Source organism: Camellia sinensis, chromosome 5 (genome assembly GCF_055761805.1).
Source record: "Camellia sinensis isolate YWXY chromosome 5, ASM5576180v1, whole genome shotgun sequence".
Classification (NCBI taxonomy): domain Eukaryota; kingdom Viridiplantae; phylum Streptophyta; class Magnoliopsida; order Ericales; family Theaceae; genus Camellia; species Camellia sinensis.
Window position 1 is genome coordinate 40,269,656 of NC_138965.1, and position 14,296 is coordinate 40,283,951.

General features: G+C 37.1%; 1 protein-coding gene across 1 annotated transcript; it reads left to right on the forward strand.

The window, feature by feature from the left end:
* Nucleotides 1-11,531: 11,531 nt before the first annotated feature.
* On the forward strand, nucleotides 11,532-12,026 carry LOC145791361 (uncharacterized). Its single transcript, XM_082871712.1, has 2 exons — nucleotides 11,532-11,767; nucleotides 11,816-12,026. The coding sequence occupies exons 1-2, from the start codon at nucleotides 11,532-11,534 to the stop codon at nucleotides 12,024-12,026; spliced, it is 447 nt and encodes a 148-aa protein (XP_082727838.1).
* The last annotated feature ends 2,270 nt before the right edge of the window (nucleotides 12,027-14,296 follow it).

Genomic DNA, 14,296 nt, shown 5'->3' on the forward strand with positions numbered 1-14,296 from the left:
TTAAGGTGTTTGCTCACAATTGGTTTATGGTATGTAACAATCTAATTGAGGTGTGCCTTTTTTCGTAAAATTTTCTAGTTAGTTAATTAGCTGGGGTTTGATAATACTGAGTGTTGAATTTTCTAACTCAAAAAATATTTGATAAAAAATTGAAAGAAATTTGTAGATTAATTTTTTAGACCCAATGATGTATAAGTGAGTTGATTAGTTGACAATTAAAAAAAGATATGATAAATAGTTGTCTTAGACATTTAATTTGATTGTCATATCATTGGGTTTGAAAAGTGAAACAGATTTAAATGATAAACTCTGATGAGTTGTTTAATATGAACAAAATAAAAAAAAATTTAAATTTTATTTTTTAATTTTCATATTGTAGAGGTGATGGTAGAGGTGTCGCGACGACAGTGGTTATGGCAATAGTGTTGTAATAATGGGAGGGTGGTAGCGGTTGTGGTAAATTCAGTCAAAATTAAATAAATATTATATTACTTCAAAATTTACAAATTTTAGTTTTAGATCATATAAATTATAATTATTAAAAAGATTTAAATAATTTTTACTTAATATATTTGGTAATTTTAAATATTGATTTGCATTATCAAACATTTATTATTATTAACTTCTTGTTATCAATGTGGGCCATGTTAATATGAAATTACATGTTCAAAATGCGATTTCACTATGAAATCGTATTTTAAACTTGTGATTTTAAAAAATAGGTTAGTTTGATAAATAATTTGAAAAGTTAATTATTTATATAAATAGTTTTACTTTTTATAATATTCACAAAAAAACTCCACAAAATAGAGTGTGTATTACAAAATTTCCTATTGAATTATATAAAATGATTAAATTATTTTCCGAATGCATGTATTATTTAAATTGACAAAATAGCATTTGCAGAAAAAATCATGATATAAAAAAATACATATATATATGTAAAAAATCTCATTTAAATATTTTAACATAGGCCCAAAACCTTCAATTTTGAGGTTGTCAATAACTTCTAGTGAAAATTGTTTTAAGGATAATTGACCTACAAATCCCAAATGAATGACTTGTGAATTAATCAGTCCCAACTTTTTCTCTTTTTTTTGTTACCAGAAAATTCTCCTTACCCTCCCACAGGTCCAACGCAGCGCCCCTTACAGAGATCATCTGGGTGTCCTGTTAGCCATTTTGAGTAAGGAGACTATAACCTGGGAACTTGTCTTGACCTCCCAAGACAAGCTCCGCTTAAGTCAGGACTCGCATAGCAGGGAGCATTGAACCCACACCAAGTGCTGATTAGACAACTTGAGGTCCAACCTCCTAACCAACTATGCTTCGCCCAGGAAATTTGCCCAAGAGAGAGGAGAATTAAACATGTAACCTTAAAAATTAAACCCCAAGTCTTAACCACAACTTTTATTTAATACTTTTGGAAATCCCATTATGTGCTAATTTTCGTTTTTGACCATTGTGGTTAATTAGTAATGGTAATTTATGATTGTTTTGTATTCAATGCCCTGATAAGTTTGAGAAAAAGTGTACTATAGTCTTTTATGGTCTTCCACGTTAGGTTGACCCACCCACATTTGTACCTGCCCCGTGAGACATTTGGAAAATGTTCTAAAATATATTATGGTTTCGCAATTCAGACGTGCCCGCCCACCAATGTTTTAAAAATCGGACCGACGAGTGAATTGAAAAAATAATTTAGATGGACGGATTATTGGTTCAACCGTCGAGTTGAATCGGAATCGAATTGCAACGTCATAAATATATTAAAATTATATTTAAATAAAAATATAAGTAATAAAACTATAAATTAAATAATTAAATAATCTTAAATATTTCTTCTCATACTTTTTTTACTAAAAAATATAAAAATATATTTTTAAATATTATTAATTTTAATTTTGGAAGAAGAAATCAAATATTTAATATTCCCTCCATATGAGTTTAATTCAAATAATTTGATTGAAAGAAAAGAAAATTTTTTGGAGGGATATCAAAATTTTAAGTTTTCCTCCAATAAATTTGATTGAATCTCACATAGATTTTTTGAGTTTTTTTGGAAGAATTTTTGTTTTGATAAATAGGTAGAGACTTTCACAATAATTTCAAACTCTCAATAGGATTCCTTACAAGAGGAGACTCTTAAAAAAGAGTTTCCAATTAAAATTTTTCACATATATATATATATATATATAATTAGGCCTCATTTAGGAACATGCTATTTTAGTAACTTTTTAACTTTTTGGCCAAAATATGAGGTAAAAAAAGTTAGTATGTTTGGAATGACTTTTTAATTTTCTACGAAAAGATGTGCAAAAAGTACAGAGAAAAGAGAATATTTGATTTTTTGGTATAGGTTGTTGGTTTTTTGATTATTTTAGTGACTTTTTGACTTTTAGACTAAAAATAATATTGCCAAACAAGACCTTAATATATACATTAGCACTTTGGTTCGACGGTCGTCTAGGGTTTTGCACCCAACATTTCACCAATCTCAGTTTGTAATGCACACTCGTTTCGGCCACCGATCTTTGTTTGCAATACACACTCGTTTGTATTGACGTGTTGTTTTGTAACGTTTGAGACATGTTGTTTTTGGTGTGTACTTGTATCGCATAGAATGCATGTTGTGTACTATTTTTTGACAGTTCCTGTTGATGCGTGACCTACGTGGTGGTGTGGTTACCTTCGCTCATGCTGATCGTGATAAGCTGTTTGTGGTGGCATTCTTGGTATGACGTTAGAGCAAAAGTTGTTTGGTGCCCAAACTTGAAGTATTTGACTGAAATTGTAGTTTTCGGAGCATTGTTTGCCACGATAAAAATGATATTAGCCACTTGTGTTCGTGCGTGATTTTTCACTTGCTTGCGAAGTTAGGAAGGACTTTTGTGGTTTTTGGATTTTGTGAGCGCCTGGAACGTAACAGCCCAATCAATCGGAACACGCCGCATAACTGTGCTTGGTATGTTACTATGTAAACCATGTTTGAAGTTCATGTAGGGTAAGGGAGAAGTATTTCGAAATGGGATTGGTGTCAAAATTTGTTTGCCAAGTGTGTTAAACAATTCTGAAGAGTTCCTACTTTGGGAATGGATGACTTGTGGGGTGGTGGCTTTGCTTATTGAAACATGTCATGTTGATGTGAATTGTTAATCAAAACGCAAGTCGAAAAGTGTTTGTTAGGCTGTTTTCCGAAGTCATGGTGAACTTTTAAATTATACCACAAACAAAGCATTCAGATGTGTTTTCATATCCACACAATTGCAAATTGGGGTAAAGTGCCTCTGACTCAGGTACTGAAATGAGGCAACATTATTTATATTAAATGAGGTAACCAATTGTTTGGCGAAACGTAGGACGAAACAACCTAATGTTTAAATTTGAAACGGAACGAACGGCGCGAACATGAACGCTATAGCAATCCCGGTTTTCCCTTTCGTGCTTAACTGTAATCCGTATTCCGTTTCGTAAGGGTGCTTTTGTCTTATCCTCTTTCTATCCCTTTCTCTTTGTGTTCGAGCTTTGGGTTGGGTTAGGCAAGTTGGGATTAAGTTGGTTGTGTTTTAAAACGTAAAATCCTTGCCCAATTTTTGGTCCCTCTGCTCAAGAAGCTCTTTTGACGCTCGAGCGGGACTCTGTTGTTGCTTGTACGCTCGAGCGGGGGTTCTGGCGCTCGAGCGGGGAAATCACCCATCCAGTATTTCGTCTGCAGTGGTATACGCTCGAGCGGGGGATTGGTCGCTCGAGCGGGGAGTATGTGTCCGACGCTCGAGCGGGGAGTTTGACGCTCGAGCGGGCATCATGTCTGTAAAAGTTCTGGGAGCGTGCATCCGCCGCTCGAGCGGGGGATTGGACGCTCGAGCGGGGATCTGTGAGTGACGCTCGAGCGGGGAGTTCGATGCTCGAGCGGGGCGACTTTTATATAAAGCTGAGATCCGACCTTTTTGTTCACTTTTCAACTTCCTTTCTCTCTCTTACTTTTCCAAAAAGCTATTTTGAGAGCTCCTCTCACTAAAACCCTAACTTCTCTCTTAGGATTGATCTAGTAGGAGTTGTTTTCTCACCTTGGGCCTTTACCAAAGTTGTGTTGATCGTCGAGGGCTATCTTCTAATCTGAAAATTTCGAGATTTGGAGCATTTTCGTTTCTTCATCTCCTTCGTTGAGCCCCATCATTCGAGGTAGGGATAACCTACTCCATCTTATGAGCTTTGTTTTTGAATTTTAGCATTTTGTTATGTTGGGGGTTGTTGGGTAGTTTTGAGAAAGTTTGGACCTTTGTGAAATTTTACAAAAGTTGGGGTTTTAAATATATAAACCTATATGCATGTTAGGCATAGAGAAATGAGAGTAATGTTGGTACATGGATGGAAATGGAACCTTAGGGTTGTTTTGTGAATTATGGTAATTTGCCCTAATTGGTTTAATTAATTAATGCATATAATTAATTGAAGAAAACGAGGAGTTGAATTGAAAAGGTTGAAATTGGGAATGTATGGGACTAAAGGGTGTAGTTAAATTATTTATTGCTCACCTAATTGGAATGTTGATATATTATCCATTTGTGCATTTATTTCCTGCTTAGAAATAATTGCTTTGGGCTACCGGCGGAGGGTAGTTTTGATTGTTGTAGACAATGCATGATGATTAGGCGAACTAAAACTAATCAATCGGGTGTGTCATAGAGTATGACGGATGATAGAATACAATAACTTTATGTATTGATTGATTGTGTATATGACCAATGTGTTTATATGCATTATGTGTAGACAGTTGATAGAATACATTAACTTTATGTATTGGTTGATTGCGTGTGTGATTCTGTGCTTACTTGCATTACTTGTGTATGGGAGGAGATGGGGGATGTACTCCACGGTTTAGGGGAAGATGGGGGATGTACCTCTAAACCGGTTAATAGTTTAGGGGAAGATGAGGGATGTACCTCTAAACTGGTTTATGGCTAAGGGAAGATGGGGGATGGACCCAGGGATGCAGCTCATATGCTCTCCCATTGTAATGTTGAAGTGTTGATACAACTCTTATGCTTATCTGTTGTAGTAGTGATATAGCTCATATGCTTATCTATTGAAGTATTGATATAGCTCATATGCTTATCTGTTGTAGTGGTGATATAGCTCATAAGCGTATCCATTGAAAAGTTTGTTTGATTTGATATAGCACTAAAATGTATATCATTATCGTTTGTGAAGTATGGAAGTAGTTTATGTGTTATTGATACAACACCAAAATGTGTATCCACCTTGAATTTTGAAAGTGTTCTAGTGATGAACTACAATCTCATCAAATGTTTTGGCCAGAGTACTGAGCCTTGTTTTCAAACTCAAAGTTGAATACGAAAGGGAAAGTGAATTGTAATATTGAATTGACTGTCATGGAATTATAATAAGATGTAAATGGAAGTGTAAGTATTGACCACCTATCAGTTGCTAATCTCTTAGTTATTGTTCATAGTTGGTTTAGTATATTTCTACTGGGCTGTGGCTCACCCTATATGGGGACATCATTTTCAGGTACAGGTAGCTTGCCACCTCTAAGGACATAGCTTGGGAGGCTAGAGGCGGACATACTTTGGTTGTCTTTTTTTTTTTTGTATTTTATATAGTTTCAAGCGAAGGGCGTAAGGTGTAATTGAGTTAGCATTCTCTTTTGTAACCAAGTGTTAACTTGGAAAGCTGTAAGCCCGTAGGGCATTTGTTTTGTTGTAAACATGTAATACTTTTGTAATAAATTACTCTGGTGGATAGATGAATGTGGATCTTTATGTATCTATGCATGTCTCTATTGAGGGGTTTAATGTTTTTTTTTGAGGGCGTTACAAACGCACCATCCACCATGACAGCGACATTATTAGCACTGTAAGAATACAATAACATAGTGTCGTCCCCCATCCCTACAATGAAATAGAACAAACATGTGATTAAATTTAGGAAAAAAGCCATACATTGACTCCGTGTTTAGTATGCTAGCTACATGACACCCTTGTGTGATGTGGGAAAAAATGTAACCATACAACAAATATGCATCATACAATGTGTGTTCGTAACCACATATGCGAACTGTGACCTATCGCGTGACCCTGTCAGATAATGCCGTGCATCTACCATTGCCGCCCCATAATGCAACGTTGCCCATTCCCCCACACAAATCAAACAAAATCCAGACACAAAAACAGAGCACATTTCAGAAAAACGTAGTCGCAACGAAACCAAAAACACTACTCCCTTTCTTTGCAACCTCCCAACCCGTTAACGGCAATCAACACTCCACCGAACGTTATTACCTTCAGCACCCCCACCCCGGAATTCAAATATACAGACAAAGACACCACCCACGCACGTCCTTCCCAAAGGTAGACAACAGAACAATGTAATCAACGAGATTTACCACTCCCCTTGTCAAAACGTTACACACTAAAATAAAGGGTTAAAGCATCACAAAATCAATCCCAAAACACACATATGGGATCTTCCTTTTATTACCAAAAAAAAGGACTTCCAAGAGTATTAAAAAATACAGAGGACTACTCAGTTCAAAACTCTCCCAAATGAGATTTTACAATAATTTTCCCTTGTTTGTTTTAAATCATGTTATTAGGTCACTTTCCAAATAAGATCCAAGGAAGATTGTGAAAACGTTATAAAAAACTAAATCTTAACTTTTGAAAATCCCCCAACAAATCATTTACTAAAACCTGATAAGACTGTAACCTAATGGTTTAAATAACAACAAAGAAAAACAAAGGACAGAACAATTGTCAAAAAAGCATATCACTTCCTTCCCTCTTATATTATTTTATGGGTAGACTTGTCTCCAATCCACAGACTGGACGGTACTGTTAGGCTTGTAACGTCTCTCATGGGTTTTGTTGTGGTAATCCGAATTGGTCAATGTGTAGAGCTCGTTAAGTATTTTATTTCTGTAAAAAATCACATTGATCGGATATCGATAGCTACTTGATCGGATCATTTTTTGTCAACAATTTATTTTAAAAATTATATTTACCGTTGATAAATATGTCATCCGATCAAGTAGCTATATCTGATCAATGTAATATTTTACAGGAATAAAGTACTCGACAAGCTCTACACATTGAATGATTCAAATTGCCAAAATAAGACCTGTAGTGGGCCTCCACAATTTCAACAACACGCCCTAATCCAATCTCGAATTAGAGAAAAGCCTTGCTCTTATTTTATTTCATTGAGTTTATTTTCTTCCAGGGAAGGCATAATATGCTTTGTTCCAATCCTAGTAGACTTTGAGGGTCATGATCAACTACCCCACTGGGGCCAATAGAGCTTTGAAGTTTCCAGCTTACAAGTGCATACACTCGCTTCTAGCATAGCGTAAAAAATCAAGATTTTAAAAATTGGACTCATGAACAAATTAGATAAGTGGTCGAATGGATATGGATTATTAATTTAACTCTTTAATTGTGATTTTTGTAATTACTTAATAAGTATATTAAAAATTATGTTTAAATAAAAACATAAGTATCAAATAGAAAACTCAGACCATAAATATAGTTTTTAAACTTTCGTGATAACTTCATGCACTAAACTTTCAAAGTTATAAAGAAATGCATTTTATACATTTTCATTTTTGAAAAATCTAAAAATTCTGGAGATATTTATTTGTGATTATGTTTCAATTTTTAAACAATAAATAATAATCCCAATAAAACAATCAAAGACAAATCGATACAATGATTTAACTTGGAAAAACCATAATTAGAGCACCTCCAATTATGATAAAAAAAAAAAAAAACCACGAGCCAAAGTCACAAAACAATCCACTAAGAAGACAAAAAGGAATTACACAAGTATACCCTTAATTACTTAGCGAATCTACGCCCAAATTGAACCGACCCCTATGTGCTTCTTCTACCACCATTTTTACCTTGGAATTGTCTTACCCAATGTTGAATCCACAACGTTGACATCGAATTCATGATGATGAGCCACTCTGGAATCTACCAAAGCTTCAGGCCCAAGCTTCCCAGAATCCACCGAAGAACCACACTCTCTTTTGTGAACGAAACAATAATAACAACCCTTGATATTCGAAAATCTGAAATTCGTTGATCAATCAATCACCTTTTATACACCAAGGAAACTCATATAAAATAGCCTCTAATATAAAACACTTTTTTTTTTCTTCCTCTGTGAAAATTTGGACAGCTCGAACCCTAAAAACAACGAACAACGCACTTTATAGAAAACAGAATCGTGCAGGCCGTTCAAGGGCCCATTTCACCGCTCGAGCGATGTGAGCAAAGGCAGTGAAAAACATATAAGTTGACCGCTTGAGCGCAACTTTTACCACTTGAGCGGTAAAACTTTTTTCCTAGAAGTTCAAACGCTCTATAAAAATACTAGATGATCCTTTTATCTGCTCGTGCGGTCAAACAACTCGATCCTCATACATAGTCAGTGAAGTGGTAAACTTGTAAACCTCAAGATCACAAACTCCTCTGCATAGGCACAATTCAAGTTGGATTCGCACCTAAACACTTATAGCTTCATTGAAACGAAAAAGCGAATAAATTTACAACTGAAAGGAATTTTGTCAAACGGGGATTGCTAATTATAAAAACCTAACAATTTATAATAAAATTGATATTTAAAGATTCATTTTCAAGATCTTTTAAACAAGATCAATATGGATTCTTCTTTTGAGGTCTTTTAAGTAAGATCGATATTCAATATGAAATTTTAACCCAAAAAAAAAAAAAACAGGATATAATATGCTTCTATGTGGACTTTAAAAAAATAAAATAATTAAAAATAGAATAAATTTATAAATTAAAAATAATAACATATATGCTTATCTGTATATTTTTAAATCACTTTTAAATGAAAAATTTTAGAAAATGAGGACAATTAGATTTAAATATGGGGATAAATAGGTGTGGTAGCCTAAAAAATCGGGACTTACTTGGGTCCAACCCAAATTAGTTTTAGGAATGGGCCAAGACCAACAAGAAAGCCCACCAAACAAATATCTACCAAACAAATATCACACCCACCTCTATAAAAGGAAAGCACGAAGGTAAGGATGCCTCATCTCTGCAACACGCACACACTAACATTTTTCAATTCTTGATATATTCTCTTTGCTTTAAGAACTTTAATTTTATCATCAGAGTGTCCCCAGCTAGTTACCTCGGTTGGGTGGCGCCAACCGTATTTATTTTTGCAGATCTATGGGTAAAGCTCATCTCTTCGTTGGATCTTTTCAACAATCCATGTGAAAGCATTTTTTGAGTCTCACAATTGGTACCATCTGTGGGAATCATCCAAAAAATTTCAACGAAGTAAATAGCAAACATGTTACTCATTATTGTTCAGCAAAAACAAAGCCAAAAGGAGAAGATGATCAAGTGCTTTCTGCCAAAAAAGAGGAGTTGCCAAAGAAGTGTTTTGGCAAGCTAAAGAAGTTTCCAACTTGCCGACTAAGAGGTTTCGACAAGCCAAAGATCGAGAAGAGTTTCCGACCAAGTGTCTTGGCAAGTTGAAAACCCAAAGTGTCGAGGCCCAAATGGCAACCCCACAGAAGTCATGCTCCACCTAAAGAAACTGTTTGACGATGCCACTCCAATGATTGTTTGGCAATACCATTCTCTTGGAGGCGCCGACACATTGTCACAAGATCATTTCGGCAAAGTTCGTCAATGCCTCCTACAAGAAATAGCTGAATTGCCATGTTGCCAAACTCTCAATAAAGACAATGACCAAAGTACTTTTGTTGGCAACAATATTGCGAGTGCAATGAAGTGTTCTCGACACAGCCAAAAGGAGTTGTCGATCAAGAATTTCGGCAAACAAAAAACCATCAGTAGTTGCCGACCAAGTGGTTTCAACAAATAAGAGGTGAAGTGTCACCGACCAAGAAGTTTCAACAAAGCAAGAAACAAAGTGTTGCAGAAATGTTTCAGTAAACTAAGGAAGCTGTCGAGTTTCCAACCAAGCATTTCGGCAAGCCAAACAACTGAGAGGTTACTGACCAAGTGTTTCAGTAACCGGCAACCCAAACAACCGAGAATAGTTGCCAATTATTGGTCGCCGAGTGCAAATTCAACGCCCATCATAAGCCTCGCCAAGCTCTTTTGCTAAGCGCATGCCTTCGCTGAGCACATTTCGCCAAGAACACTTTTTGTTGAACACCTTCCTTCAACCAACCACACTTTAATTGGGGACAAGAGCCCCCCCCCCCCCAAAAAAAAAAAAAAAAACACAATCTCAATTTTGGTCAACTTTTAGTGGTCCAACGGCATCCAAACAAATGCGAATTGAGGCATATAAATGATGGAATGAAAACTAAGCCGTGAGATGAATCCCATGTTAGAATAGGAAATTGGTATAATAGAAAATATTAGAATAGGAAATAATTCATTGTATTCTTATTTTCCTTTTTTTGATTACTCAGACAATGGTTGTAATTGCTCAATTATCAATATAAAAGGGAATGAAGTCTAACTCATTCCCTAACTCTTTCTCTTCTCTAAACCTACATGGTATCAGAGCCAAAATCGTAGGCCATACCTTCTGTTTTGTCGGCAATCACCCTAATATCATTGCCGGTAGCCCTTTCTTTCCCAAGCATCCAATCGGCTCCATAGTCTCTCACCTAGGCAGTCGCCAGTCCAACCCTAGCCTTCGGCAACCCAGGACGATTGTCTAGGGAGTCTGTCGGTAGCTTCTCTGGCACTCTAGGGACCTGTCGACAGCCCCTCTGGCATCCTTGGCTCTATCGAGGTCTCCCTTTACTCCTAGGCTTCGGTCAGCTCTCTCAGTCGATGCCCCGCTTCTATCACAGTGTCGTTCGTCTTTCTCTCGCTGTAGGCAGTTCAGTCGTCCCTCTCTCTCTCTTTCTCTTTCTCTTTTCTTATAATGGTTTGACATAGTTACATAAAACATAAAAAAAAAAAAACAAAAACAAAAACAAAAACAAGAAAAAAAACCCATTATTTCTTTTGATGATCTCTTTGTGGTCACAGTGTTTAGCCCCGTTTGGTAGAGCTGTGGGAAAGTGATTATAATTTATAGCCTAACAGCTTATAGCATATAGCTGTGAATATAAGCTGATTTTTGACTTATAAATTAAGCTTCTCCTTCCCCACTCAAAGAATAAGTTGATTTTTGACTTACAAAAAGCTATAAGCTGTATTGTTAAGCTGAACCAAACACATCAAAATAGCTTAAATTAAGCTAAAAGCTGAAATAAGCTGAAAATAAGCCGTACCAAACAGGGCCTTTGTTATTCCTCTACCATCTTCTGAGTTTTTGATTGGCCCTAGGTTTGAGGGTTACTTCATAGAATATTCATGGCAGATTTTACTAGTGGGTCTATAACTTCTCAGCCGCTTAAGAGCGAGAGTTCCCTTATCTCTTCTACTATGACTGATAATCTCAACCCTGGGCTTAAAATCACCACTTCTCTATTTAATGGTTAGAACTATCTAGCGTGGTCGCAGAGTCTGACTATTTTCTTGAAGAGCAGAAGGAAGATGGGGTATGTTGATGGAAGAATACAGGCATCTCTCACCACAGACCCAAATTATGATCAGTGGGAGATCACAAACTCCCTCATTATGGGTTGGTTGATCCATTATATTGTCCCAGAGATTAGAGAGAGCTATCTCTCTATGGATACTGCACAAGATATTTGGGAGGCTGTGACTACCACTTATTCTCGGAAGGGAAACTTCTCCAAGGCTTTCGAGTTACGTCGCTCCATTGAAAGGTCGGTATAAGGTGAGATAACTATTCTCCACTATTTTTCCTTCCTTAGCAATGAGTGGAAGCACCTTGATCACCTTCAGGATTACAAGCCTGTCTGTCCCACTAATTCTGCTGGTTACCGGACATTTGTGGCACAAAAGAGGGTCTTCAAGTTCTTGGATGGCCTTAATGTGGAGTATGATCCAGTTTGGGGCCGAGTCCTTGGCAAGGATGTGCTTCCTTTTCTCCAGGAAGCCTTTGCTTTTGTGCAGAATGAATAGAGTCATTGCTCTGCGATGATTCCTTCTACTACTATTGATCACTCGGCCTTGGTTTCTGCACCCCCTCGAGATCGTGACCATGTGACTCATGGTTCTTGTCCTTCTTCTGAGAAGGATAATCTTTACTGTGATTACTGTCGTAGATCTCGCTACACATGCGAGACTTGTTGGAAGCTACATGGAACTCCCTCTGGTGGCCGAGGAGACCGGCCTAGCACTCGAGGGGGTCGATTTGGTCAGTCTAGAGGCCTAGGGGCCAATGCCCAGGAACATCTTTCAGACACTGTTGAGCCACCATCTTTTCCAGTTGTCTCCCCTATTGCTAATGTTTCGGAGTTATCTGCCTCGGATTTTGAAATTGTTTTTTGCCACTTGCTAAGACTGTCGAGCTTCCACTTCTGCTATAGGTGCACCATCTTCTTCTTTTGTCAATTCAGGTAACTTGGCTTCCTCCCTATATGCATTACTCTCTCATACGACTGTACATGGATTATTGATTCTGGTGCTTCCGACCATATGTCTAGCTCCTCTAATTTATTTTTAGAGTATAACCCCTTCTCAGGTCAAGAAAAAGTGCGTATTGCTGATGGTACTATGTCATCTGTGTCTGGGAAAGGTTTAATTCATGTTACCTCGTCCCTTCCTTTATCCTCTGTCCCCTATGTTCCAAATTTTGGTGTTAATATTTTATCTTTGAGTCGTATTACCCGTGACTTAAATTGTAGCATAACGTTTTTTCCTGATCATTGTCTTTTTCAGGACCTCATCACGAGGAAGAGGATTGACAGTGGTAGAGAGGAACATGGTCCCTACATTCTAGATCAGACCGCCAAGCTGGCTCATTCACCTATTCAGTTACCATCCACCAAGGCAGACATTTGGTTGTGGCACCATCGCTTAAAACATCCCTTTTTTTTTATTACTTAAGCATTTATTTCCTTCTATTTTTTAGAAACATAATGTGTCAAATTTTCAAAATGTGAGTCTTGTTAACTTAGAAAACAACACAGAGCCTCTTTTGCTCCTTCTATTAATAAAAGTTTCGTTCCATTTTCTTGGGTTCATTTTGATGTATGGGGTCCATCCCGTTTTGTGTCTTTAACCGGTCAAAAATGATTTGTTACCTTTATAGAGGATTGTTCCCAAGCCACTTAGGTCTATTTAATGAAAGGTAAAAGTGAGGTATTTTCTGTGTTTCAAAACTTCCATAAAATGGTTTGTATTCAATTTGGGGCGGTTGTCAAAATTCTACGTTCTGATAATGGGAGGGAATATATTGACTCTAGTCTTGCCACTTATTTCGCCACTCATGGCATTATTCACCAAACTTCATACACTAATACCCTTCAACAAAATGGTGTAGCAGAACGCAAAAATCGCCATCTCCTTGATGTCGCCCGTTGTCTATCCTTTGCGATGCGGGTTCCTCGATCCTATTGGGGGGAAGCGGTTCTTATTGCCGCTTATTTGATTAGTCGTCTTCCTACCCAAGTCCTTCAGAAACAAACACCTCTTCAAGTTTTGTTCGGGTCGACCACTTCCGGGTTTTCCATTTCTCCTAAGACTTTTGGCTGTGCTTGCTTTGTTCATAATCATTTGCCCACTCATGGTTAATTAGATCCTAGGTCCCTTAAGTGTGTTTTTCTGGGTTATTGTGCCACTAAAAAGGGTTATAAGTGTTATCATCCTCTCACTCGCAAATGGTATGTCTCCATGGATGTCGGTTTCTTTGAGTCTCAACCTTACTTTCCAACCTCTCAGGTCTCACAGTCATCCCTTCAGGGGGAGCCTTGGTGTGAAAAGATTCTTGTTGAATAGATAAAGGATGATAAGCTAGCAATTGTTGAGAAAACGAAAGCAGGCAAATTTTATATCAGGGACAAGGACAGACAACAAGTCACCTAGATGCAAGAGACTACTTTCCATCCTCTACTGCCAACTTCTTCTCCGGATGAGTGTCCAAAGTCAAACCCCTCTCCTTGAGTCCAGGTAAATCTGATTCTAGTACTTTTATTCCTGATGTTTCAGATCTTGATGTTCCCATTGCTAACAGGAAGGGGGTTAGGTCATGTATTCAGCATCCTATTACTAATCATGTCTCTTATTCTAATATGTCTTTGTCATATAAAGCTTTTCTATCTAAAGTGTCTTCTGTGAGTCTACCTGCTAATTTTCAGGATGCTCTCTCTATTCTCGAATGGAAGTATGCCATGATGGAAGAAATGAGAGCTCTCAGCAAGAGTGGCACTTGGGAGTTAGTGGAGTTACCT